The sequence below is a fragment of the Puma concolor genome, chromosome E4 (genome assembly GCF_028749965.1).
Source record: "Puma concolor isolate L17-30 chromosome E4, mPumCon1.1.hap2, whole genome shotgun sequence".
NCBI classification, from domain to species: domain Eukaryota; kingdom Metazoa; phylum Chordata; class Mammalia; order Carnivora; family Felidae; genus Puma; species Puma concolor.
The window spans coordinates 44,004,229-44,029,602 of record NC_141683.1 but is presented as its reverse complement, the minus strand read 5'-3'; the positions used below and the strand labels follow the sequence as shown (position 1 = coordinate 44,029,602).

Sequence of the window (25,374 nt, the reverse complement as noted above, 5' to 3'; positions counted from 1 at the left end):
CATGGTTTATCACTTCAATTACTTCTTTCTTTCATATGCCCTCATCCCCAATACCCCTCTTTTGCTTCACTCTTTTGTTTGGCAAAACTCTGATCTAGTTAACTGCACCTCTGAGTCTACTCCATGCCTGTGCCCACAGAGTGGACCACAGCAGCAGGAAAGTGCACATCCTCACACTCTTCCTGACTGGCCATGACAGTTAACCTCAGGTGGGCCTATAATGCTGCCCGACAATCATGAACCCATGCACCGTCCCACATTCCTAGACAAATACTTTATACCTTCTTTTTATGCAGGTCCCCCACACCTCCTGCCCCACCTGCCATCTTAGCCAATGGCCTCACTTCCTATTGCACGGAGAAAAAGCAGCCCTAGAAAGAGCATTCCCTCAAGCTCCCACCTCTACATCTCCCCACACACCTCTGTGTCTATGTCCTTTAACGTTCCCCCTGTTCTTGTGGATGAGCTGCCGGCTCAGCTCAGAGGCTGACCCTTGCTTGGTCCTGGACCCCACCTCCTCTCACTTTCTCAACGACCAGAAGTTCCCTCTGCTCCTGCCTCAGGCTGTTCCCATGCTCAGCTCTCTCTACAGTGAAGCTCCTTGAATGGCCTGTCTATACTCATCGTCTACAATTCCTCTCCTGTCTGCAATCTACTCCAATCAACTTTTGAGGCCCATATGGCTAAATCAAATGGTAAAGTCACAGTCTTCATTTAACTTCATTTAATGGGCTCTCAGCAGCATTTGACATAATGGTAATTTCCTTCTCTTTGAACCATTTCTTCCCTTGCTCTCCAGAACCTCACATCTTTCTGGTTTATCCTCAAGGCCCTGTGTTCTCTGCTTTTCATCTCTTTTGCTTTTCATCTCCCCACTTCTCAGACTCTGTCCTTGGACTTCTTCCCTTTACTACTACTACCCTCTCTTGGTGACTCATATAATCATGTGGCTTTAAATGCAACCCATATGTTGATAACTCTTTATTTTTTTTTTAATTTTTTTTTCAACGTTTATTTATTTTTGGGACAGAGAGAGACAGAGCATGAACGGGGGAGGGGCAGAGAGAGAGGGAGACACACAGAATCAGAAACAGGCTCCAGGCTCTGAGCCATCAGCCCAGAGCCTGACGCGGGGCTCGAACTCACGGACCGCGAGATCGTGACCTGGCTGAAGTCGGACGCTTAACCGACTGCGCCACCCAGGGGCCCCTGTTGAAAACTCTTTAAATGTTATGTTCTACTAAGATCTCTATCTTGAATCAGATGCCTATATCCAATCCAGTGCTGATATCAATGATCTCTTATCTATCAGTTATCAATTATCTTTAGGCATTGCCCAAGCCTAAGCTCCTGTGATCCTTTCTTGTAAAATCTACTCCGAAACGCCTTCCCCATCTCAGTTAACCACAGCACCACCCTTCCAGTTGGTTGGGCCCCAAATCATAGGGTGTCCCTGATACCTCTTTTTCTCCTGCTTCCACATTCAACCTATAGCCAAATCATGTTAGCTTGAACTTCAAAATATTTCTGGAATTTGACCATTTCTCACCATTCTGATCTAAACCACTGGATTACTGCAATGTCTCCTAACTGACCTTCTTGAGTTTACTGTTGCTCCCATGTGGTTAACACATTACTCACAGCAAAAGCCAGACTCCTTAAAATGCCCTGCAAGATCCTACACAATCTGGCCATGACTTCATCTCCTCCTTCCCGCCTCCCACCCCCCCCCCCACCACGCTCACTCTATCCATCCACTCAGGCCTCCTTTCCCCCACAGTCTAGGCATGTTCCTGCCTCAGGGGCTTTGTACTGGTTTTTCCACCTCCTGCCTTCTCCCAGATGTCTGTACATCTTGCTCTCTCGCCTCCTTCAAGGTTTTGCACAAAAGTTATCTCTTTAGTGAGATCTAGCTCAGCCACGCAATTCAAATTGCAATCCCCACACCCTCACTTCCAAGCCCCTTAACACTATTCAATTATTCCCATAGCACTTATCAACATCTCACAGACCCTATCATCTGATTACTATGTTTATTTTGGGGGTTTGGGGTTTAAGATTAAAAAGCAAAGTTTATTTCTCTCTCATGCTACATGTTCTCTGAGGGTCCGCACAGAGGCTCTACCCACCGTAGCCATTCAGGGATCCAGGTTACTGGACGGTGGAGGTACCACCCTCTCAAATGTTGCTGGTTTGTCAAGAGAGAGAGAAGGGGGAGCTTGGAGTCTCATTGAGAAACATGCATGCCATGTCGGAAAGACACTCATACTTCATTGGCCAAAAGTAATCACGCGGTCCTGACTAACCACAAGGGGCCAGGGAATAAATCCTACAGTATGCTAAGATGGGGGAAACTGGAAATATTTGGTGGACAACATCATATGATTACTAAGCAGTCAATATTTATTACATGAACAAATGAATCAATTTGAGGGAATGAGCTAGAAGCTTTTGCCCTTGATGAAGCCTTTATTGGAAATTGAGGAAAGGGGAGGAATATGATACAGGAGTCAGTGACTAATCAGATGTGTAGAGTGTGAGAAAGTCTAGTCTGACTCCTAGGTTTTCAGTCTGGGTGAGTGGAGGAATAGTAATTGTGACTTTATTTAAAAAAAAAAAAAAAAAGGTAGAGAAGATACAAATGGAGATGTGTTCCCGTGTGTGTGCTAGGTAGGCTGTAAACAAGACACCTGCATCTTGCCGTCACTTGTTGCTAGATAAGATATGACATTTGGCACCAGGTCTTTTGCTTAGTAAAGTGTTTATTCTTTGTGATCAGAGGACCTGGGGACCTGGCTGGGAATCATAGGTGCCCTGTGCTCTGAAAGCACTTGCAACCTGTTATAGGGGCAGAGACCTGCAAAATGTGGGGAGCAAGGAGGGATTTAGGGAGATGCAAGGCACTTTGAATGTGTCACCTCACAACGTGTCATCAGTGAAGTATTCTTATAGAATTTACCATTAAAGATAACCTACCCAGGATCATGCTCTTCCCAGAGCACCTGTACCTGGTGAGCCAGTGAGAAGGAGGTAGAAAGACCCGGCCTCTGGACATGGAGTGTTACTTGTGTCCTGGTTTTTTTTTTTTTGTTTTTTTTTTCTTAAATTTTTTTTTTTCAACGTTTATTTATTTTTGGGACAGAGAGAGACAGAGCATGAACGGGCGAGGGGCAGAGAGAGAGGGAGACACAGAATCGGAAACAGGCTCCAGGCTCTGAGCCATCAGCCCAGAGCCTGACGCGGGGCTCGAACTCACGGACCGCGAGATCGTGACCTGGCTGAAGTCGGACGCTTAACCGACTGCGCCACCCAGGCGCCCCGACTTGTGTCCTGGTTTTTAAATACAAATTCAATTTCTTTAATCGACACAGGGCTATCACATTATCTATTTCTCCTTGACCAAACTTAGGTAGTACATTTCTTTCAAGGAATTTTTCTATTCTAACCCATCAAAATGTGCTGTTTATAATATTTCCTTATTATTAATCTTTTAACGTCTGTAGAATCTGTAGAGATGTCACAGCTCCCAACCCTGATATTAGTAGGTGGTGTTTTCTCTCTCTCTCTCTTTTTTTTAACATGATCAGTCTGACTAGAGGGTTATCAATTTTATTGATCTTCTCAAAGAGCCACCTTTTGGTTTCACTAGTTTTTTTTTCTATTGCATTTATTTTCTCTCTTAGTTATTTCTGCCCTTATCTTTATCATTCCCTTTATTCTACTTTAGGTTTACGTTGATCTTCTTTTTTCTAGTTTCTTGAGGGGGAAACTGAGGTAGTCATTTTAGACCTTTCTTCTTTTATAATAGAGACCTTTTGTGTAAGTATAAGTTTCTAGTGGCTTGAATTTGTTTCTGTTTTGTTCACTGATAAAACTGTAATGTCAAAAACTGGAATTGGTACATAGTAGGTGCTAAATATTTGTCAAATTAATGAGTTAATGCCTCCTGTCTACCCAAAACCCTCTGAAGAGTTCCCATGTTATTCCAAAGAAAGCCAAGTCCTTACAGAATCCCTTCTCTGACCCCTGTTCTTGCTGTCCCCCCCTCCTCCCCCAGCTACATCCCCTTGTTTGCTGTCCCTCAGACAAGCGTGGCAGTATCTGAGCTCAGGGCTTTTGCATTTCCTGTTTTTCTGCCTGGAATCCTCACCCCCATCCCCATTTCTCCAGGTAACAAATGATGTTTATCTTTGTGCCAAGAGTTTCTGCCATCTCTCATCCTCCCTTCCCCTGTGGCTCCTCCTGGATGAAGAAACTTGGCCGAAGAGCTGAATCCGGATACTTTGGGTTCTCATTTCCACAGCAGCCTTGCCTAGAATCCTCACTAGAATCCTGTGCCCTGAGCCCATGAGCCCCAACACCTTGGGGTGCCTCATCAAAATCAGGTTTGTTTCTGCAAGGCTGAGGACTGGAATTGGCCTAAGCACTTTCACCTCATGAGGCACAGCCACTAGGAGGTTGTTGATACAAGAGTTTAACTTTATTCATTTTACAAACAAGGACATAATTTGCCTCACTGTTTTCAAATATAATGGCATAAAACTGTGCAAAGTGTGTCTTTATATTTTTATAATCGCTTATAATTTTGTTTGTGTTTTTGTCTCCATCCTCCACCCACACCCTCTGAGTAGGCTTGCCAGGGGTTTTCGAGACCTTTCCACTGCTGGGGTATGGTGCAGGACCACTCCTCAGTTCGTTCTAGCCAGGAGACTCCACACGGAGGGAGTAATGTAGCATTCCAGGGGCCCTAAAAGGAATTTCTTTCCAGAATCTCGGCTGCACACCCAGGGCCAGAGCACGAAGAAGAGAGGTTCTGTCCAGTTACGCTCCGTGCTGCAGTTGAAAAAGGAAAGAGGAGGTGTTTTTTTTTTTTTTTTTCATGGAAACCTCAAACGCCTCTCCTGTGAATTACCTCTGTGTTCAGGCAGCCGAGCTAGACAGCTGCGAGGAGAAGCATGTGTGTTTGGCGGGGGCCTTGGAAAGAAAAGGCCCCTTGTACCGTGGCCAGCGACTGGAGGTGGTGTGGCCAGGAGGACAGGGGAGTTGGGGAGCCCCGCAGCAGCTGCGCCAGAAGCCGGAATCCCAGTGGCAATGCTCAAGTGGGCCGGAGGGGGAGCCCGAGAGCCGAGACGCCCATCCCTGCGCAGAGGCGCGCAGGGAGGGCTGTGCCCCAGAACACAGGGCCCCAAGGAATATGGTGTGAAATTCCTGACAGTAGTGAGGCCCCTTCCCTCCCCTTCTTTTCTTGGCATACTCAAACTCATCCTTCAAGGCCCAACTCAAAAGACGTTTCGTTTGGAAAGACTTCCCCAAAGCCCAGGCAAAGCCAATTCCCCCTCCTCCTCCTTGCAACCCGCAGCATTGGCGGCCCAAGGTGCTCCGGGTTCTCCAGCAGGCTTCGCAGGACTTCGCAGGACTTGGCCTGGTTCCTCTGCACCAGCCGGGCTCAGCGCCTGGCTCAGAGCAGCGCTCTTCGGTGTACCTGGGACTCATGCTTCAGGATCCTGCATGGGCTGGTCGCAGTGCGGACTCCGGGATCCTCCTGGACCTGAGGAACCCCTGGGGAGTGTGCCCCGGAATCATCATATTTAACTAGATGCCCCAGTTATTCTTCTGCACAGCAAGACTGGCACAAAGTACAGTGTTTTTGACCAAGAATCAAAGCAAACCAGACTAAGAAACACAGTTGCCATCACAACTCCGCATATACATAAAACTAAAACTAAAAAAAAAAAAAAAAAAAATACTTGAAACTAAAGTTTTCCTTACGATGTGTCAAATATTCTGATATATTTTATATTCTTCTCTGTTCTGTTTTACTCCATTCTATTCAAGCAAGCACGTTGGGTGTGACTCACTAAAGTGATTCCCTGGCCTGGTCACAAGTTTTGTCCCTCAGTTTGGAAAACATAGAGTGATGCTCACCAAATGTTTGATGAATGAATAAATGCAAGACGGAGCAACCAAGCGAATGCTTGTATCTCAGCAACTGTAAAACAGAGGGGCTGCATTAGATAATTTCTAAGATCTTTTCATTCAAAATTCTGAGACCCGATGCCTTTTCTTCAATTTCCAACAGCTTCATCATGCCCTAGGGCTGGTGATCTTTACTTACAGCGATTCCCACTGATAGAAGAGTGCAGTGGGTTCTATTTCTGTGTGTTCATTAAGTAAGGACATGCAGTGCCTTCTCTTCTAGCATCCCCAGGCTTGTTGTCTCCCAGCCTGGAAGGACCAGCAAAGGCAGGAGGCAAACCTAATAGTATAGGAGATTCCTGGAAGTCCTGTCTGTGGTGTTCTCTCCTTGTCTTCCACGTGGTCCCAAGGTTAAGGTGGAATAGAAGAAATCTCTGTGGCCTGAAAGGGTGTGTTATCCCCAGGGCAAAGAAAATGTGCTACTATATCAATAGAGAGAGTGAATGTTTGAGTGTTTGGCCAGTTGTGTTCAGAGGGCCGTGAACCTCAGAGGGCCTTCCCATCCTGCGGCTGATATAGCTCATTCTCCTACAGTGTGGGCCAGGGGCTTTGGTGTTCATCTGGGAAGGCCACCACAGCACAGGGTGGGTCTTGAGGAGCCAGAAGGGGGCTGGTCTTCGTGGAGAGTCACCAAAGAGGTTCTGGTTCAGTGGTACCTGGTTATAGCTCATCTATAGGGTAAGGCCTCAGGAGAGCTGGAGGAGAGTTCTTGTGGAGACCAGAGGTGGGGTTCTCCGCTGTTTTCTTTCTTTCTTTCTTTCTTTCTTTCTTTCTTTCTTTCTTTCTTTCTTTCTTTCAAGATTATTTATTTTGAGAGTGCGGGGGAGGGGAAGAGAGAAAGGGAGAGAGAGAGAAGCCTAAGCAGGCTCCACAGTGTTGAGATGAATGCAGGGCTCAGTCTCATGACCTGAGCCAAAACCAAGATTCAACACTTAGTCAACTGACCCATCCAGGCACCCCCTACTGCTTCCTGATGTTTGGATTATAGCAGAGGCTAGTTCCCCCCTCCCAAAATTTTATTATGATTATCTAATATTGGTAGAGTCCTTGCACTCTGCAAGCCACATCATCTCATTCAATCCCCACAACTCTGTAAGGTAGATAACTATTATTAGCCTTAATTTACAGATCAAGAGGCTGAGACACAGAAAGGGTAAGTAACTGGCCCAGACTCATGCAGCAAGTGATAGAGGCAGGATTAACTAACCCACACAGCCTGACTCCAAAGCCTGCATGCTCGGTCACTACACTGTGCAGCCTTCACCAGGGGCAGGTGGAGTTGTCAGCCAAGGGTGGTGGTGTCCGCCTGGTGCTCTTCTGCAGGAGGTACTGGCAAGTACTGGCATTCGGAGTCATCACCACGTCTTGTCATCCTGTCTGGAGCATGCACCTCTCACCCCGTCATTGATTACATGTGTTGAGTGTAGCACATAATGAAGAGCCCAGACTTATGCTCTTATGCCCAGGCTCACTGCTCTGGGGATGTCGTTGAAAGCCTGTTTGACTAGCCTGTCAGTGGGGATGCTTGGGACAAGGAGACCAGAGTGAGCCAGAAAGATGGTAGCTTTCTGGTGGCAGGTAAAGAAGGAAAAGCATTCTAGAGGAGCAGGGATGGTTAAAGACATCAAGCTCCCACCAGCTGTAGGATAAAAATAATAATACATCTTATTAAAAAACCACTCTATGGTTGACATTGGACTAAATTCTTTAAAAATATTGTTTTAGGGTATTTTCACAACAAGCCTGTCAATGAAGGTATTCTTATTCTCATTCTACAGAGAACCCAAGACTCAAAGAAGGTAAGGAAACTGATCAAGGTCATCTAACAAATAGAATTGGGATTCGAAGCCAGATGTGTCTAATCTAAGATCATGTACCCAGTTCCTATCCCACCCACAATTCTGCTTCTCGCTTATATACTTTTACTCAACAAAGTTTCATGCCTGAGAGAAAAACAACACTACTGTGCTTGGGACACTCAAGTGGTTCCATTAATCTTCCTCAAGGATGACGCAGGGCTGGTGCAAGAAAGCAGATTGGTGACAGCTGGTGGCAGAGCATGGGGAAACCCGCAGGGGAGAGGGTCCAGGCTTCAGAGTCTCATCTGCAGAACTTGGGAAGACTCTCGGGTCCTCTCAGAATTACTGTCTGACCCAGTGTCCAGACTCAGCCATGGTTCACCAGCTCAGCAAGGTGTCAAGCACCCTCCAGGTAGAGGGTCAGTCTCCATTTTCTACCCATGTCACTCAGTTCCCTTCAGCCATCCATGTAGTTCAGACACTGCTGGGCCCCTACACGGTGCCTAGTGGGGGCCAGGTGCCTTCCTTTCTCTTCCTGCCTTGTGCTTTTCTCTTCATCTCTGCTTTATTCCCTTCCCAGATAAGCAGGAAGGGGGGCCCTTATTTTCACCACTGCCAGTCAGGGCAGCTCTGGGACAATACCAGATTTTTAAGGCAGACTTGTTAATAATAACAAATAAGTAAAAACAATGTCTCCCTTGTTTCCACAACATAGGATTGAGCAGAATGATATAAATTCCAAAATTTCTTTAAAAGGTGGGGAAAGATGTGGTCCTAGGGGAAAGTCCTTTCACTCCAATGCCTGTGGTCCTTACAGAGACTGTTGGGAAGACTGGATGAGACAGTGAATATGCTTGTGCTATCAGAAGTGGAGGCATCCAGGAAACAAAAGGGATCTGAGCAGCAGGTTGACCAGTGGTCTAAGCAGGACCCAGAGTACAGTTCTGAGACCTGATCAGTGCCCTGTGCACAACTCATCAGGATGGTGAAGTCTCATATATAGAAAAAGTGTGCTCCAATTCAAAGCAGGATTTTTAAGATGGCTAAGGGGACATCTCAGGGTAGGTGATTCAGGGAGATATAAGGCACACATTATTTTTCTATGTAGGTAGCATCTGGGCCACTCCTTACCCCTTTCGTTGCTAGGTGGCCTACATACTAGTGAGATGATAACACCAATGTGCCTTGAAAACCAAGGAGGAGACAAAGTGGGCAAGTTAACATGGAAGGAAGTCCCATGGTATATGGTAATTAATTATTTGTTACAGTTTCTAGAAATAAAGCATGATAAGAAACAGGCTGTTCAGGCTGGACACTAACAGGTAGGCATTCAATGGAACCATTGTCTCCTTAGGCAGCTGTACTGAGGGAAGAGATCTTCTGGGAGAGTGACTGCAGTGACCTCACATAAACAGGTCACATGGCCTCAGGGTGGAGGGACTAAGTTTTCAGGAGGAAATGAGGGTGGAGTCAGGCAAAGGCCAACCATGCAGACTCTAATGGGTCAGTGTGTGGGTCACTTGTCCTGTAGTGGTTAAGAATGTGACCCTAACAGCTCAGAATCGATCACAGCTCCACTGCGACCTTAGATAATGCACTAAGCTGTCTGTGCCTCAGTATCCTCAATCTGTAAATGGGAATACCATCGACAGGAGCCACTCCATCAAAATGTGGTGAAGATTAATGGAGACACCGCATGTGGTATGTTAGCATAGTGTTAGCACAAGGAAAGCTCAGTGAATGTACATCATTGCTGTGAAGCTGCCGTGGGGAGGGACACATGCAGGCTGACCCCAGCCCCAGCTCTCACCACCACAGGCCCCTCCTGAGGAATTGAGCCATTTCCTTGTCAAAGGTGTCCAAAGCCCAACACTATACAATATGGCCACCTGAGAAATTTTGAGCAACAGTGTTGGGATGCAGGTTGGTGGTAACAGAATCTGCTAAGTTGCTGTTGGAGACATTTTACTTTAAGGGTCTATTTTCCCCCATCCTACACCATCCCTGCCAACACCAATGGTTCTCAACCTTTTGGGGACCATGGCCCCTTCGAGAAATATGTGATTGCTAAGGATCTTCTTGCTCAAACAGTGCATATCCACATAGCTGTAGCATTCTTCAGTTTATTTCAGGGATTCTATGGATATGAAGGTTTGAATCCTATTCTAGACTTTGAGACTCAAAGACCTCGAGGCATCTCTGCTGTCTGCCTACTCTCTCTGAAGCCACAACTATACAACTCCAAGGTGCAGATAGGCCTGCTTTTCTGGATCATACTCTGAAAATTGCTGTTCAGAAAAATGGATGAGGTGTCAGTATTGCCGTCAGAGTTGCAGCCCTAACGAGGCCACTGGGATCAAAAGGAGCCCCTTGAGCCATGTCTTCCCTAGAAACAACAACATCAGTAGTAACAATGAAGGCAGCTGACTTTTCTGGGCACAGCTATGTGTGAGATACTGAGCTAAACTCTTTACATGCATTAGCATATTTGATTCTCCAAGACCCCCATGATGAGGATGCCATTATCTGATGCCATCAAATGGGGATTCTCATTTTACAGATGAGAAGCTAAGGCACAGAGTGATTAAGTAACCCACCCAAAGTCACACAGCTAGTGAGTGGTAAGGTAGGCCCGTCCCACAACTCTGCTGTCAACCAGTATACTTTTTGGCTACTCAGGGACATCACAGGTACCATACTCCCATCTCCTGTTTTAATGTCCTGAGCTTTCACCCTAGTAAAGACACATTAGACGTGAGTGGGTGCAAGTTCTGGAAAGAGTGACTCTCATATCCTGGGCCAACCTTTTTCTTCAAAACGAACCTGCATGGGAGCCAATGCTGAAGGATGGAGAGAGGTCCCAGGCGGGCCTGGTATCCATGAGAATAAGGAGAGAAAACAATCTCCCTGCATCCCACCCCGCCGTGAAATTGTCATGGGCATGTTTGAGCCGATGAATACTTCAAAAAATTCTGGGAACACCCCTTTGTCAAACCACAGCTCTACAAAAGGCACGCACCAGAATAGGGGAGGTTGTGCACCCTGTCCTCCCTGCCGGGGAAGGAAAAAGTATGCTTTCCCCAGGAAGGTCGCATGTGACAGTGGCCTATGGACATATCAGGGCAGGACTGAAGGATGGATTTCTTGCTCTGCTGGGGAGAAGGAATGGGAGTGAGCAGGAAGGAAAGGCCACCTGCAGGAGGACTGAGCAACCTTTCTGAGGGAGGAGGGGAGAGGGAGGGAGGCTCTGGCAGGAGGGGAGGCGGGAGCAGAGGGAAGGCAGGACCTTTCAGGCAGTGAGAGAGGGCAGCCCCACTGTATTTCCCAGGCTGCTCTCTGGGATGCAGGCAGGAAGGTCGAGTGTATTACACTGGCCCCACCTCCTGAAGCTCTCTCTGCAGCTGCTGGACTGGACACAAAAGAGTGAGGGACAGAGACACCACCTCCGCTGATTTGTACCAAACTCTGGTTCCAGTGGCTGAGAGGCCACATGTGACAGAAGTCAGGGTGGGGGACCCACGCAGCTGTGTGCATTTCCCAGGTAAGCAACTATTTGTGTCAGAGCCAGAGGTAGAGAGCAAGGCCTGAAGGCAGAGGAGAAGGCGGGAGGTGGCTGCCCGGGGATGGACCCAGAACTATCGATAAGTTACCTTATTGATAAGTTACTATCTATAAGATTACCTAACTAATCTATAGAAGGAAAGTAGGAAGAGGGGCAGGGGCCAGCGCCAGAACAAGCCCTCAGGCCAGGCTTCTACAAGGTGTCCCTGTCTGAGGTAAGTAAGGCTTACACTTGGGCCACTTCTGGCCGGCAAGTGTGGTGGGAGTTCCAGGGCAGGGCTGTGCTCTGACAGCCTCTGGGGGTCAGCAGATCTGGAGAGCAGAGGCACCCGCCACACCATGGCATCAGTGTTCTTCCAGACCAGGAATGTTTGTGTAGGCTTTGCCAGAAAGCCCTCCCCTGGGCCCCTGCCTTCCTGTCGGTCTTCTTGGTGGTCAAGAGAGAAACTCTGGAAGCTACAGAAGGAAGAAAACAGGATATATTCCCTAGGGCTGTGGCTTCAGACAGGGGAGGGACTCCCCACCTGAAAAGACAATCTCCTGTCAGGCTTCTGAGAAGCTGTGAGCTGGCGGAGCGTGCCCTGAGGAGGCTCACCTGTGGCCCAGAAGAAGGGGAACGGGACACGTATGTAAAACAGGGTCTGTGTGCTGGAGGGGGGGTGGGGGCGGGCAAAGTTTAAGTGGTCTGCAAGCAGTTCCGTATGAACGTGCACAGAGTGTTGTCCCAGAGAAAGAAAGAAGCTTAAGAAGTCTATCTCAATCAAATCCAGCATCCCTTTGCTGTCCCTGCTGGTGGACCACCGTCCCTGATCGGGCATGCTGGCCTGTGCTGTGACTCTTCTATTGACTAGACACACACACACACACCCACACACACCCACTCTTCTAAGAACCAGTGTGCTGAAAATACATCCAGCCTGGTTTCCTTTCGAGGGATATGCTAGCCATGACATGGTAATGCTCTGACATGGTAATGGGAATAGAGCAGAGAGGTCTGAGGGAGGGAGTGGTCCCTGGGCTTCAGGTCACAAAGGGACATTAGATGCTGAACCCCAACCACGATTGCACCATGTGCTCCCTCTGTCTGCGGCTTCCATGTACAAGGTGAGGGTTCCCCCGGTTTGCTCCCCTCCTATAAGCACACACACACACACACACACACACACACACACACAATAACTGGGATTATGATCAGGCAGGAGCTGGGGGAAGGACAGTTTGATGAGCTGGGGCTAGGACATGACTTTATTGTGTGAACCTTGACCACCAAACTATGACTGTCCATCTAGACACCTCCCAGAAGTCCCGCTTGGGTGCAGAGGAGCTCATGGTACAAGGGACAATGCGCTAGTCATTGAATGCCAGCTGCGTGCAGGAGCTTCCCACAGACTACACAGTAGGGGTATTACCTTCCATCTTTCAGAGGAAGAAAAACAAGGCTCTGAGACCCTAATTGATGCACAAGCATATGCTTTTGAGTTTGATACACATCTGCTGAATGAATGACTACTCTTTGCTGGGGTAATAGAATGCCTCCTGCCATACGGGGAGCACACTGGAGCCACACCAAGTGCACAGATCACTCCTCTTATCCTGCCCTAGACGTGGAAGGTGGAAGGTGGGAGGTGGGAGGTGGGAAGTGGGAGGTGGGCGGAGGAGGAAAGAAGGAGCTTTCTGAAAGTAAATACTCAGTGACTAATACTCTTGACCACCCCAGGCAACAGTCTCCACAGCATGTGTCCTGGCCTCTCTCTGCGGAGGGCAATTTGGGTCAACACGAGCAGGGAGGAGCCCAGTGGTGGGGCCCTGGAGCCAAGGTTCCTTGGCCTGGAAAACACAAGGCGCTTTGATGCCTACAGAAAGCAGTGGCTCTCCCCCAGGATGCTGTGGCTGCTCTTGGGCAGGGCCCTGCCTCCAGGGCAGGCCTCAGTCTGGAGGCCACATCTGGGAGGTAGGCCCTAAGGCTCAGGGTGTAACATGATGGCCTCAAGTTAAAGAGAAGCCTCAGGGCTGCTGTCTATGAGCAGTGTGGTCTTGGGCAGGTAGGAAACCTCATTAACCCTCACTTTCCTGGTCTGTAAAATGGAAAGATTAACAGTAACAGCATTCCTCTTAAAGGCTGCTGGAAAGGATAAATGAAATCATGCTTATGAGGTGCTCAGCATTCTGTCTGGCTCATAATGTCTGCCCAGAAAGTGGAACTGCTAGCATTATCCCCTCTGAGAGTCCCAGAAGGTTGCCTCCAGACAAAAGCAAACTCAGCCCCCTGGTCTGAAATTGCTCCTTGCCCCCGGGCCTGCAGGAGCCCGCTTCTCACTCCAGCGGCTCCTGTAAAATGTGTCACTCACACAAACAATCCTTAGTAAGCCAACCCCGGCAGGCTTTCTCTGTGTCTTCAAGCTAAAATAAAATCACTCAGAAAACAAAACTCAATGGCTTCCTTGTCTCATGCCTTGCTCTCAAAACCTTAAGTCTATGCTTCTCAAATCGGGGTACATGCATCCCTGGGGGCATATGGGGTTTGCCAGAAACACATGAGGCCATGGGATAAATATTGCATGTTTAAGGGGGAAAAGTTAAACATTTAAACCAAAGGTAACTTAAAACACGATCTTTGGAAAAAAAAAAAAAAGACAGTATTTAGTGGAAAAGAAAAAGAAACACAGAGTAAATGTGTGTATAAATACAAATATACATGTATATATGATTTACTTAAATTAGAAACATGTAAATATAACATTGTATGTCAATTACACTTCAATAAAACTATTTCCATAAGAATACATAAAAATGAGATATGTTAAACAAAAAAATCAACATGACATAGAATGTAAATTCTCATGACTGTTTAAGATGAAGCAATGTATTTTTTTAAATCTAATTTATCGTCAAGTTAGCTAACATACATTGTATACAGTGTGCTCTTGGTGTTGGGGGGTAGATTCCCGTGGTTCGTTGCTTACATACAACACTCAGGGCTAAGACATTTTAAGGATAGTTCAAGTTTCTACAAGCACCCCCCCACCCAGGGTGCATATGTTCACTGCCTCCCCAGCAGCTAGGGGCTCTTTATTGCAAAGGCCTGAGAAGCTCTGTTTAAGCAGGGAGGAGCGGCTAGGTATCTTCTTGGGTACGTCCTGACCCACCTTCCTGACCCACCTGCATTCTCCCAGTGGCTGCTCCTTATCTTTGGAGGACATGGCCTCACAGCCCGGAGCCTGAGAGGTAGTCTGAGCTGACGCCACCGAGAGATGGCAGACTTGGACACGTGGCAGGGACATCAGGAGCCAGACTGGTTTTCAGCTTCCCAGGTGGGCCAACAGTTTAAGAAGCCTGAGGAGGCCAAGACCTTGCTTTCTGCCCTGTCTTCTAGTCTTCCCCCATGCTCATAGAGAAGCCACCTGGCCAGCAGCTGGGGTTTGAGCCCCCTGGACAGGGCAGGGCCCAGCTGGCACTGGGCAAATATCCTGCCCTTGCCACCCCTGACAACATGCTCTCCTGGGGCTTCTGGCAAGTGGACCATTAAAGTGATTAAGGATGGCCGTGTGGGTTTTTCGGGAGGGCCCAGCTCCCCCTTGCCAGTGAGGAGCAACAATGTGCCAAGCACAGCTACCAGCTGGAAAGAGACCTGTGGGGAGAACCTCAGTCCCCGTGGCCATGAAGGCGATGAAGTACATTCTTTGTGATTTCTCTTCATACCTCCCTTTTTTGCAGGTATCCTGAGCCAAGCAAAGGTTCTGTCTAGGAGGAGCAGGAATAGAAGTGCCTGAACATCATGACACAGGTGGACCCCCAGGACAGGTGGGGCAAGGTGTCTCCTCTTTGCAGCGTGACCGGGGAGGCTCATGACCCCCGGATGCTGAACATGAGCTTAGAGAGTGAGGATGAGGACGGTGGGGAGGCAGGAGACAAAGGGAGCCCTAGGAGCCATGATCACCAGGCCTGTCCAAGAAGCAGCCCCCAAGTGACTCAAGACAATCCTGACTTGCCATGGGATCATCCATCCAGTGAGGAAGAGAGATTCTCTGGCTCCTTTAGTTCTGGGAGCCCGGGGAAGGAACTGATGGGGGTACCTCGGAAGAAGGCCAGCTGGGGGAGAGATGAGTCAAAGATCACCCGGACCCAGGACTCCTCTGGGGCAGGCGTAGCTCCGGGGACCGTCCCCAGTGACCCCTCACACAAGTTGTTAGGTCCAGCGCAACTGCTTAGGGACTCACTACCTTCAGGTGCTGACGGAGACTCCACGGAAAACCTGGACGCTGCCTTGGGTGTCCCATCCAGTTTCCCTGATACTGGAAGGTATTTCTGTGCACAGAGGGGTGTAGATACCCCAGACCACTCCTCCCTCGTGCGTTTCCCCAAGCCCGGTGGCAGCTGGGACCTCCCCACGCAGGAGACTCGCACACCAGCGCGGGGATCGGCCTCCCCAGCCGGCCTGGCAGCAGCGCTGAAGGCCAAAGCGCGGATGGGCAGGAAGGGCCAGAATCCCGAGGGCACGTGTGAGGGTGGGCAAAGGGAGGCGCACCCCTACAAGTGTCTGCGAGGAGGAAGGGCCTTCCAGAAGTCCGGCAGCCTGCTGAGCCCATCGCAGCCCCGAGGCACGAAGCCTTACGCCTGTGAGCTGTGCGGGAAGGCCTACTCCCACCGGGGCACGCTCCAGCAGCACCGGCGCCTGCACACGGGCGAGCGACCCTACCGGTGCCCCTTCTGCGACAAGGCCTACACCTGGTCCTCGGACCACCGCAAGCACATCCGCACCCACACAGGCGAGAAACCCTACCCCTGCCCGGACTGCGGGAAGGCCTTCGTGCGCTCCTCCGACCTGCGCAAACACCAGCGCAACATGCACAGCAACAACAAGCCCTTCCCGTGCGCGGAGTGCGGCCTGACCTTCAACAAGCCGCTGTCGCTGCTGCGCCACCAACGCACGCACCTGGGCGAGAAGCCCTTCCGCTGCCCGGCTTGCGACAGGGAGTTCGCGGTGGCCAGCCGAATGATGGAGCACCAGCGCGTGCATTCGGGCGAGCGGCCCTTCCCCTGCCCCACCTGCGGCAAGTGCTTCACCAAATCCTCCAACCTGATCGAGCACCAGACCCTGCACACCGGCCAGAGGCCCTTCAAGTGCGCGGATTGCGGCGTGGCCTTCGCGCAGCCTTCGCGCCTCGTGCGCCACCAGCGCATCCACACCGGTGAGAGGCCCTTTCCTTGCGCCCAGTGTGGCCAGGCCTTTGCCCGCTCCTCCACCCTGAAGCGGCACCAGCAGATTCACTCTGGGGAGAAGGGCTTCCTCTGCGCCGAGTGCGGCAGGGCCTTCCGCATTGCCTCCGAGCTGGCCCAGCACATTCGGGTGCACAACGGGGAGAGGCCCTATCAGTGTGAGGACTGCGGCCAGGCCTTCACCAGGTCCAATCATCTCCAGCGGCACCGAGCTAAGCACAGTGCCGGCAAGAAGGAGCCCATCCCCTCCTCCTCTGATGAGTGAGGGCTCTGTCAGCTAACTCTCAGGACGGTGAAGACACTGTCGACCTCATTACCTGGAACCCTCCTCCGTGGGCAAGCCCGTTCACATGGTATTGTCACCTCGCCCCACTGGTCAGCCATTTCTCCCAGCGGGTCGCCGGCCATGGGGTGATCCATTTGATTTGTATGTTTGGTCTCTTTGTGTAAAAACGAACAGGAGGGCTGGCATTCCTGTGTGTGGCTTCATGTCAGTCTTCTGAATCTCGGAGGTCATATTCCATTGGAAAAGGATAAGAAAAAGTGGCAAGAGCTGGTCAAGAGTTGAGTTCCTTGGCTGAGGGATCTCGATGGATTGGGAATTATAGAATTCAATCGTGGGCACTGTGCAAGGCTCCAGAGATAAGTAAAGAAAAAGACTGTCGTGTCCTGCCCTGGAAGCCATATGCAAATACTAAGAAGGCATGAGGGTCTGGGCCTCTTGGGGAGAAAGGTACTTTTCAGTTTTTACTTCAATAAAGGAATCCCCAGACGTGGTCTCTGTGAGCAACTCTTCTCAAGCAGCAAAGCCTCCCTGGGGCTAGCTCAGACCCAGCCAGACAGCACATTATTTCACTTTCCTCCCAAATTACTTTACCCTTGGGCAATGAGTCTTGGCTTTGAAGTAGAGAAGGTCTCTATCTTAAAGAGAGGGGAGCTTATGTTCTGTGTTTTGGAACCAGTTATTCTGGTTCCAGAACAACCTTAGCATCTGAAAAACGTCCATTCCTCTTTATGGTCAAACTCAGTAACTGGATCCAACCTGAGTCTCACCCACAAAATTCACATGTGCCTTCTGTCTGGCCACCTCTTTTCCTGTTCCCACCCTGGGACCTTACCTCCTATGTAATAGAGAGTAATATGCCCATTTACAGACAGATATATAAAATTTCTCCATATGGGCCTGACCATAATTCAAGAAACCTTTTAGATTCATTGAAATCTTTGAGTATCATTAGCTCCAATTTGAAGTAAAAAAAATAAAATACCTCTTGCCCAAGTGCCAAGTGTCTGTGTTTCAAAGTCATTAAGACCAGGTTTGGAAACCAACATGACTCACAATTACTCTGTAATGAGGTTATTTGCAATTTGGATTACCAACAGCTATTCTCCATAATGTATTGATTTTCTGTAGTTTATTTTTATTTTTAAAACATTTTAAAATGTATGATTTATTTTTGGGAGAGAGAGAGAGAGTGAGGGAGAGACAGAGGGAGGAGGAGACACAGAATCTGAAGCAGACTTCAGGCTCTGAGCTGTCAGCACAGAGCCCGATGTGGCGCTCAAACCCGCAACCTGCAAGATCATGACCTGAGCTAAAGTCAGAGGCTTAACCAACTGAGCCACCCAGGTGCCCAATTTTCTACAGTTTAAGGTCAGTGGTTCTTAGTTCTGGACCTCAACTGTGAAGAATCCATGACCTCACAGAGTTCCCTTGATGCCTATGGGAAAAGAGCGCTTCTAATCTTACCAAAGTTAAATAAGCTATTCCATAAGAATGTATAGTATATTCCTTTTGTAGCTATCATTAGCATTTTTTTTAATTGCCACCAAAGGGTGCCAAATCTGAATTTCTCTTGGATTCCATCTTGACACATGGGAGCCAAAGAGAAGGGGTACATGTTGTCATGCCTTGTTTGACAAAGGTAACCTTGGTATAAGTGTTCTGACTGCATGTCTGGAGGTTTTGTGTCTCACCTCCCTTAGATACATCTGCATGTTCAAACAACAGAGTTGGCCTGGTTCTGGGTCTGACATGACAGCCAGTGGTTGAGTTATTAGTCCATTCCCATTATTTACCAGTGATATGACCTTGGCTTCAACTTCTGTATCTGGCTAATTAGGAAGGACAGTAGTGGGGTAATGAAAGTTGGAGTTATCCTGCCAGGAAAGGAAATTAGGTTGAAGTCACAGGTATTAAATTGGTAGATAAGTCATAAAAATCAACCATAACCTCGTGATTATGAACAAAGTAAAGGCTAGTATATTTTTCCTGGGTAATCAATGAAATCTTTGAAGATTGAAGTTATTGCTTTTCTTTGTATTTTTTTTTAAAGATAATTGTCAGTACAGTTTTAATAGTTAAAAGTTTTTAGTTTGCTTCTATAAATTTTTAAGGCATTGTTCCCCAGACCAGTTCATAGAATGGTTGTATAGAAATCACCTGGGCTGTTTGTTAACCATAGAACTTCCTAAATCCTAGCTTGGAATATTGGAACAGGTCTGTAGCGCATCTTGGATTCTAATCTTTTTTTTTTTTTTTTAATTTTTTTTTTTCAACGTTTATTTATTTTTTGGGACAGAGAGAGACAGAGCATGAACGGGGGAGGGTCAGAGAGAGAGGGAGACACAGAATCGGAAACAGGCTCCAGGCTCTGAGCCATCAGCCCAGAGCCCGACGCGGGGCTCGAACTCACGGACCGCAAGATCGTGACCTGGCTGAAGTCGGACGCTTAACCGACTGCGCCACCCAGGCGCCCCGGATTCTAATCTTTTAAGCTTCCTGTGTGTCCTGATGCACAGCCAAGTTGGGACCACTGGTATAATTAATGTGTTGGTAATAATTAAGTTTTATCATCTAGTAAGCAGACAATATGAAAATAAACAGGCAATCAGGATGAGATCACAACAGAACAAAACTAAAAATAGGTTCCAACTGCTAGAACTCCTCCTGACTTGGATATGGAAAACTCAAATTAGCAAGCAGGTTTTGATATGGTCCCCTAATCTCATTTCTGCAGATGAGAGGCAGTATCTAGGTATAGGCTTCTGGATGGGCACATCTTTGGGGAGATGGTGAACATCCTTTTTTGTTAATATGCAGAGAAAAGCTAGATTAGCTTGTGCTGGGTATCTTTAGAGCTACATCCTGTGTTTCTGGAATATAAGGGAATATAATATACTGAACAGACTGAAGAGAAGTTCACTAATCCTTCAGTGCTATCATATAATCAAGTCACAATTTAAGGAAAAGTCTCCCAACCAGTGTTTTCTCGCACCAGCTGCAAGGGTCATGCTGAATAGGGATTGCAGGGGAAAGCAGGCCCACTACTGTAGCCACAGGTCACTGGGCTGGGCAGTGGCACTCAAGTGGAAGGCAGCGATACAGGCAGTGGAGAAGCCAGTACAGAAGAGAGGCCAACCAGATGCAAAGTGGCTTGGCACAAATTCTTCCCACTAGAGTCTGTCCTTCCAAACTGGAGGCAGTTGGAAGAAGGAAGACCTATGGTTTACTTAAGAATGGATTTGGGAGGGGCGCCTGGGTGGCGCAGTCGGTTAAGCGTCCGACTTCAGCCAGGTCACGATCTCACGGTCCGTGAGTTCGAGCCCCGCGTCAGGCTCTGGGCTGATGGCTCAGAGCCTGGAGCCTGTTTCCGATTCTGTGTCTCCCTCTCTCTCTGCCCCTCCCCCGTTCATGCTCTGTCTCTCTCTGTCCCAAAAATAAATAAACGTTGAAAAAAAAAAATTAAAAAAAAAAAAAAAAAAAGAATGGATTTGGGAGAACCTGGGTTGGCAGCTAGTAATCATTATTTCCTTAGAAAAGGTGTCAATAACCTGGTCAGGAGAAAGGAATTTGAGTTAAAGGAGTGATGGTTCCTGGAAGGCCCACCAATGTTTTACCTCACTGACTAACAAAACATTCTGTGTCTATGCCATTCACAGAAAAATACACCAGCAATGAATCTTGACACAGCATTTACTCAAAATTTTATAACCTAAATGCATACACATCAAAAAGCTATATTATCTCTGATATGAAGCCAACAGATCACACGGGAGTTCCAGCTAGGCCTTGACAATTCTTGCAGGGAAGAAAATCATTGTTTAATTGATAGAATACTTGAGCAGATGTCACTGTTAAACCCAGAAATAGGCTGTGAACCACAAATTCAAGGATCCATGAAAATATTGCCAAAGATGGAACAGCAATGTTTCATCAAGCCAGAAAAATGGTATCTTTTTAAAGTTGAGAGGGAAGCTCATCTTTAACATAAGTTGCCCTCTCTCCATTTTGCATAAAATTTTGCCAGAACAGTTAAAAATTTCCCACCATGGTACAATAATAATTTCCTATGTTTTCTTCTTAGCCAATTCCCTCATCCTCAGTCAGAGTTGGCTCAGAGTTTCAATGTCTTAGGAGTGTCAGGCACTCAGTAGAATGGTTCAGTGAATAAATGGAGCCTCTGTAAAACCCAAGCTATAATTAAGATGTAAAGTAAAACATTTCTTCTGTAAAGGAAAGAGGATGTAGAGGAGGCTGAGGACAAGGAGGGAAGCAAGGATCTTCTGTGGTAGTTTAGGTGAAGTTAGGACAAGTGGGGGCTAGTAAATAAGATGAAGAGATGCCCAAGATTTCAGAGATGGAATCAATAAGGTTTGGTGACAGGAAAATAACAGCTACCATTCAGTGACATTTTTTAGAGGTCTGACACTACACCCATTATCCCAATTAGCCCTTACAACAATCTGTTATGTGAGAACCTTGAAAATATTCCCACATGAGGTAAATAACTGTTCTTTTCTAAGATAGCAGGTAAGACTAATAGGTCTTGGCTATTGTCTATCAGTATGGTTAAGCAAGGGTCACTAAGGTTTATGTGCTCCTTCTCAGAAATAGGTTGCATATCTGCCACCAGGAGAATGTGCTGCAAATCCCCCGTTTTTGCTTTAGAAACATGCTTGCTTACATTTTTATTTTCTACCATTGTGGTGGCTTAAAAAATGTACCCACATAAGTGTCCATCACGGAATGATTGGGTAAAGAAGATATGGTGGACACATACACACACACAATGGAAAACTATTTAGCCATGAGAAAGAAGGACGTCTCCTATTTGTGACAATACAGGTAGACATGGACATTATATGTGCTAAGTGAGATAAGTCAGAGAGAAAGACAAATGCTATATGATATCACTTATATGTGGAATCTAAAAAAGTCAAACATATAGAAACAGATAGAATAGTGGTTTCCAGATGCTGGGGGTGGGGGAATTGAGGAGATGTTGGTCAAAGGGTACATGCTTTCAGCTATAAGATGAACGAGGCGTGAGGATCTAATGTAAAACATGGTGACTGTAGTTGATAACATTGTACCATATAACTGAAATATTTTAAGAGAGTAGAACTTAAGTATTTTCATCAAAATTAAGAAAAGATGAATATGTGACATGATGGATGTGTTAACTAGAGAGAACCCTTTCACAGTGTATATGTATATCAAATCACCACAAGGCATACTTTATCTTAGAGTTTTATATGTCAACATACTTCAATAAAGCTGAAATAAAAAACCCAAAGAATTAAAAACTTAAATAAAAATAAAAAATATACCCACAAATTCTTTGATACCCTTCCTTTTAAGAAGTGAGCTTAATCTCTCTTCTTTTTTGTGTGGGCTGAACTCAGTGACTTGGTTCTAATCAATGGAATAAGGTGGAAGTGTTGGTGCACAACTTCTGAGGCTAGATCATAAAAAGCATTGTGGCTTCCATAGCTCGCTCTCTCTCTCTCTCTCTCCCCCCCCCTTGCCCTCTGCCCCCACTATTACTTGCTCTGAGGGAAGCCAGCTACCATGTCATGAGCAGCCTTATAAAGAGGGCTTGGTGGTAAAGAAATCTGGAGCAGCCACATTAGTGAGCCTAGAGGGGACCGTTTAGCCCCAGTCAAGAGTTCAGATGACTACAGACCTGGCTGACTACTTGACTGAGACCTCCTAAGAGACCTGAAGCCAGAACTATTTATCTAAGCGGCTCCCAAATTCCTGACCCTTGGAAACACTGAGAAATAATAAGTGCTTGTTATTTTAAGCTGCTAAGTTTGGTTGGTAATTTGTTAATGCAGCAATAACTAACAAACCATAATATAGAGAATAATTCACTCCTAATGAGTAAGAGAGCAGTCACTAGATGTCATCATGAGGCCTGATTTCTGCCCTAGAAAAATTGACAGATGGGTTGGAACACTTTTCCACTTCCTGTCACCACATTCCCCATGCCCACCCCTAGTCGGTGGTTACTACTGAGGCTGGCAGAGGCCCAGCTGGTATTCAGGAAACCCCTGTGTCATCTGCCCCATTGCCAAATGAGCCATCCTAACTCTAGGACCCAGCAAAAGGGAAACTCTGGGAAACGGGCAGAAACACTGCAGGTAATATCTAGACACCAGCACCACATTTGATATGGAATGATAAGAATCAAACCCTTTTTTAAAAATTATTTCTTATTTTTTAAAATTTACATCCAAATTACTTAGCATATACTGCAACAATGATTTCAGGAGTAGATTCCTTAGTGCCCCTTATCCATTTAGCCCATCTCCCCTCTCACAACCCCTCCAGTAACCCTCAGTTTGTTCTCCATATTTATGAGTCTCTTCTGTTTTGTCCCCCTCCCTGTTTTTATATTATTTTTGTTTCCCTTCCCTTATGTTCATCTGTTTTGTTTCTTAAAGTCCTCATATGAGTGAAGTCATATGATTTTTGTCTTTCTCTGACTGACTAATTTCACTTAGCATAATACCCTCCAGTTCCAACCATGTAATTGCAAATGGCAAGATTTCATTCTTTTGGATTTCTGAGTAATACTCCATTATATATATATATATATATATATATATATATATATATATATATACCACATCTTATTTATCCATTCATCCATTGATGGACATTTGGGCTCTTTCCATATTTTGGCTACTGTTGATAGTGCTGCTATAAATATGGGGGTGCATGTGTCCCTTTGAAACAGTACCCTTGTGTCCCGTGGATAAATGCCTAGTAGTGCAATTGCTGGGTTGTAGGTGTTTTTAGTTCTATTTTTAGCTTTTTGAGGAACCTCCATACTGTTGGCCAGAGTGGCTGCACTAGCTTGCATTCCTACCAACAATGCTTCTTTCTCCGCTTCCTCTTTCTCCACATCCTCGCCAACATCTGTTGTTGCCTGAGTAGTTGTTAATGTTAGCCACTCTGACAGGTGTAAGGTGGTATCTCATTGTGGTTTTGATTTGGATTTCCCTGATGATGAGTGATGTGGAGCATTTTTTCATGGTGTTGGTTGGCCATCTGGATATCTTCTTTGGAGAAGTGTCTATTCATGTCTTTTGCCCATGTCTTCACTGGATTATTTGTTTTTTGGGTGTTGAGTTTGACAAGTTCTTTACAGATTTTGGATACTAACCCTTTATCTGATATGTCATTTGCAAATAACTTCTCCCATTCTGTCGGTTGCCTTTTAGTTTTGCTGATTGTTTCCTTCGCTGTGCAGAAGCTTTTTATTTTGATGAGATCCCAGTAGTTCATTTTTGCTTTTGTTTCCCTTGCCTCTGGAGACGTGTTGAGTAAGAAGTTGCTGTGGCCAAGATCAAAGAGGCTTTTGCCTGCTTTCTCCTCGAGGATTTTGATGGTTTCCTGTCTTACATTGAGGTCTTTCATCCATTTTGAGTTTATTTTTGTGTATGGTGTAAGAAAGTTGTCCAGGTTCATTCTTCTGAATGTCGCTGTCCAGTTTCCCCAGCACCACTTGCTGAAGAGACTGTCTTTACTCCATTGTATATCTTTCCTGCTTTGTCAAAGATTAGTTGGCCATACATTTTTGGGTCCATTTCTGGGTTCTCTATTCTGTTGCATTGATCTGAGTGTCTGTTCTTGTGCCGGTACCATACTGTCTTGATGATTACAGCTTTGTAGTATAACTTGAAGTCTGGGATTGTGATGCCTCCTGCTTTGGTTTTCTTTTTCAAGATTGCTTTGGCTATTCAGGGTCTTTTCTGATTCCATACAAATTTTCAGATTATTGTTCTAGCTCTGTGAAGAACCCTGGTGTTATTTTGATAGGGATTGCATTGAATATGTAGATTGCTTTGGGTAGTATTGACATTTTAACAATATTTGTTCTTCCTATCCAGCAGCATGGAATCTTTTTCCATTTTTTTGTTTCTTCCATTTCTTTCATAAGCTTTCTATAGTTTTCAGCATACAGATTTTCCCTTCTTTGGTTAGATTTATTCCTAGGTATTTTATGTTTTTTTGTGCAACTGTAAATGGGATCCATTCCTTGATTTCTCTTTCTGTTGCTTCATTGTTGGTGTATAGGAAGGCAACCGATTTCTGTGCGTTGATTTTATATCCTGCAACTTTGCTGAATTCATGAATCAATTGTAGAAGTTTTTTGGTGGAATCTTTTAGGTTTTCCATATAGAGTATCGTGTCATCTGTGAAGAGTGAACGTTTGACCTCCTCCTGGCTGATTTGGATGCCTTTTATTTTTTTGCGTTGACTGATTGCAGAGGCTAAGACTTCCAATACTATGTTGAATAACAGTGGTGAGAGTGGACATCCCTGTCTTTTTCCTGACCCTAGGGGGAAAGCTCTCAGTTTTTCCCCGTTGAGGATGATATTAGTGTTGGGTCGTTTATATATGGCTTTTATGATCTCAAGGTATGCTCCTTCTATCCCTACTTTCTTGAGGGTTTTTATTAAGAAAGGATGCTGTATTTTGTCAAATGCTTTCTCTGCATCTATTGAGAGGATCATGTGGTTCTT

The 25,374-nt window shown here is 46.5% G+C and overlaps 1 protein-coding gene across 3 annotated transcripts; it reads left to right on the top strand.

The window, feature by feature from the left end:
* Positions 1-11,113: 11,113 nt before the first annotated feature.
* ZNF648 (zinc finger protein 648) lies at positions 11,114-17,834 on the top strand. Of its 3 annotated transcripts, XM_086693956.1 has the most exons (3): positions 11,114-11,316; positions 11,884-11,961; positions 15,051-17,834. In XM_086693956.1, the coding sequence occupies exon 3, from the start codon at positions 15,112-15,114 to the stop codon at positions 16,816-16,818; it is 1,707 nt and encodes a 568-aa protein (XP_086550082.1). In that variant the 5' UTR covers positions 11,114-11,316; positions 11,884-11,961; positions 15,051-15,111; the 3' UTR covers positions 16,819-17,834. The 3 variants fall into 3 exon arrangements, with proteins under 3 accessions (XP_086550082.1, XP_025777030.2, XP_086550083.1); XM_025921245.2 differs by lacking the exon at positions 11,884-11,961; XM_086693957.1 differs by lacking the exons at positions 11,114-11,316; positions 11,884-11,961 and adding an exon at positions 14,104-14,647.
* The last annotated feature ends 7,540 nt before the right edge of the window (positions 17,835-25,374 follow it).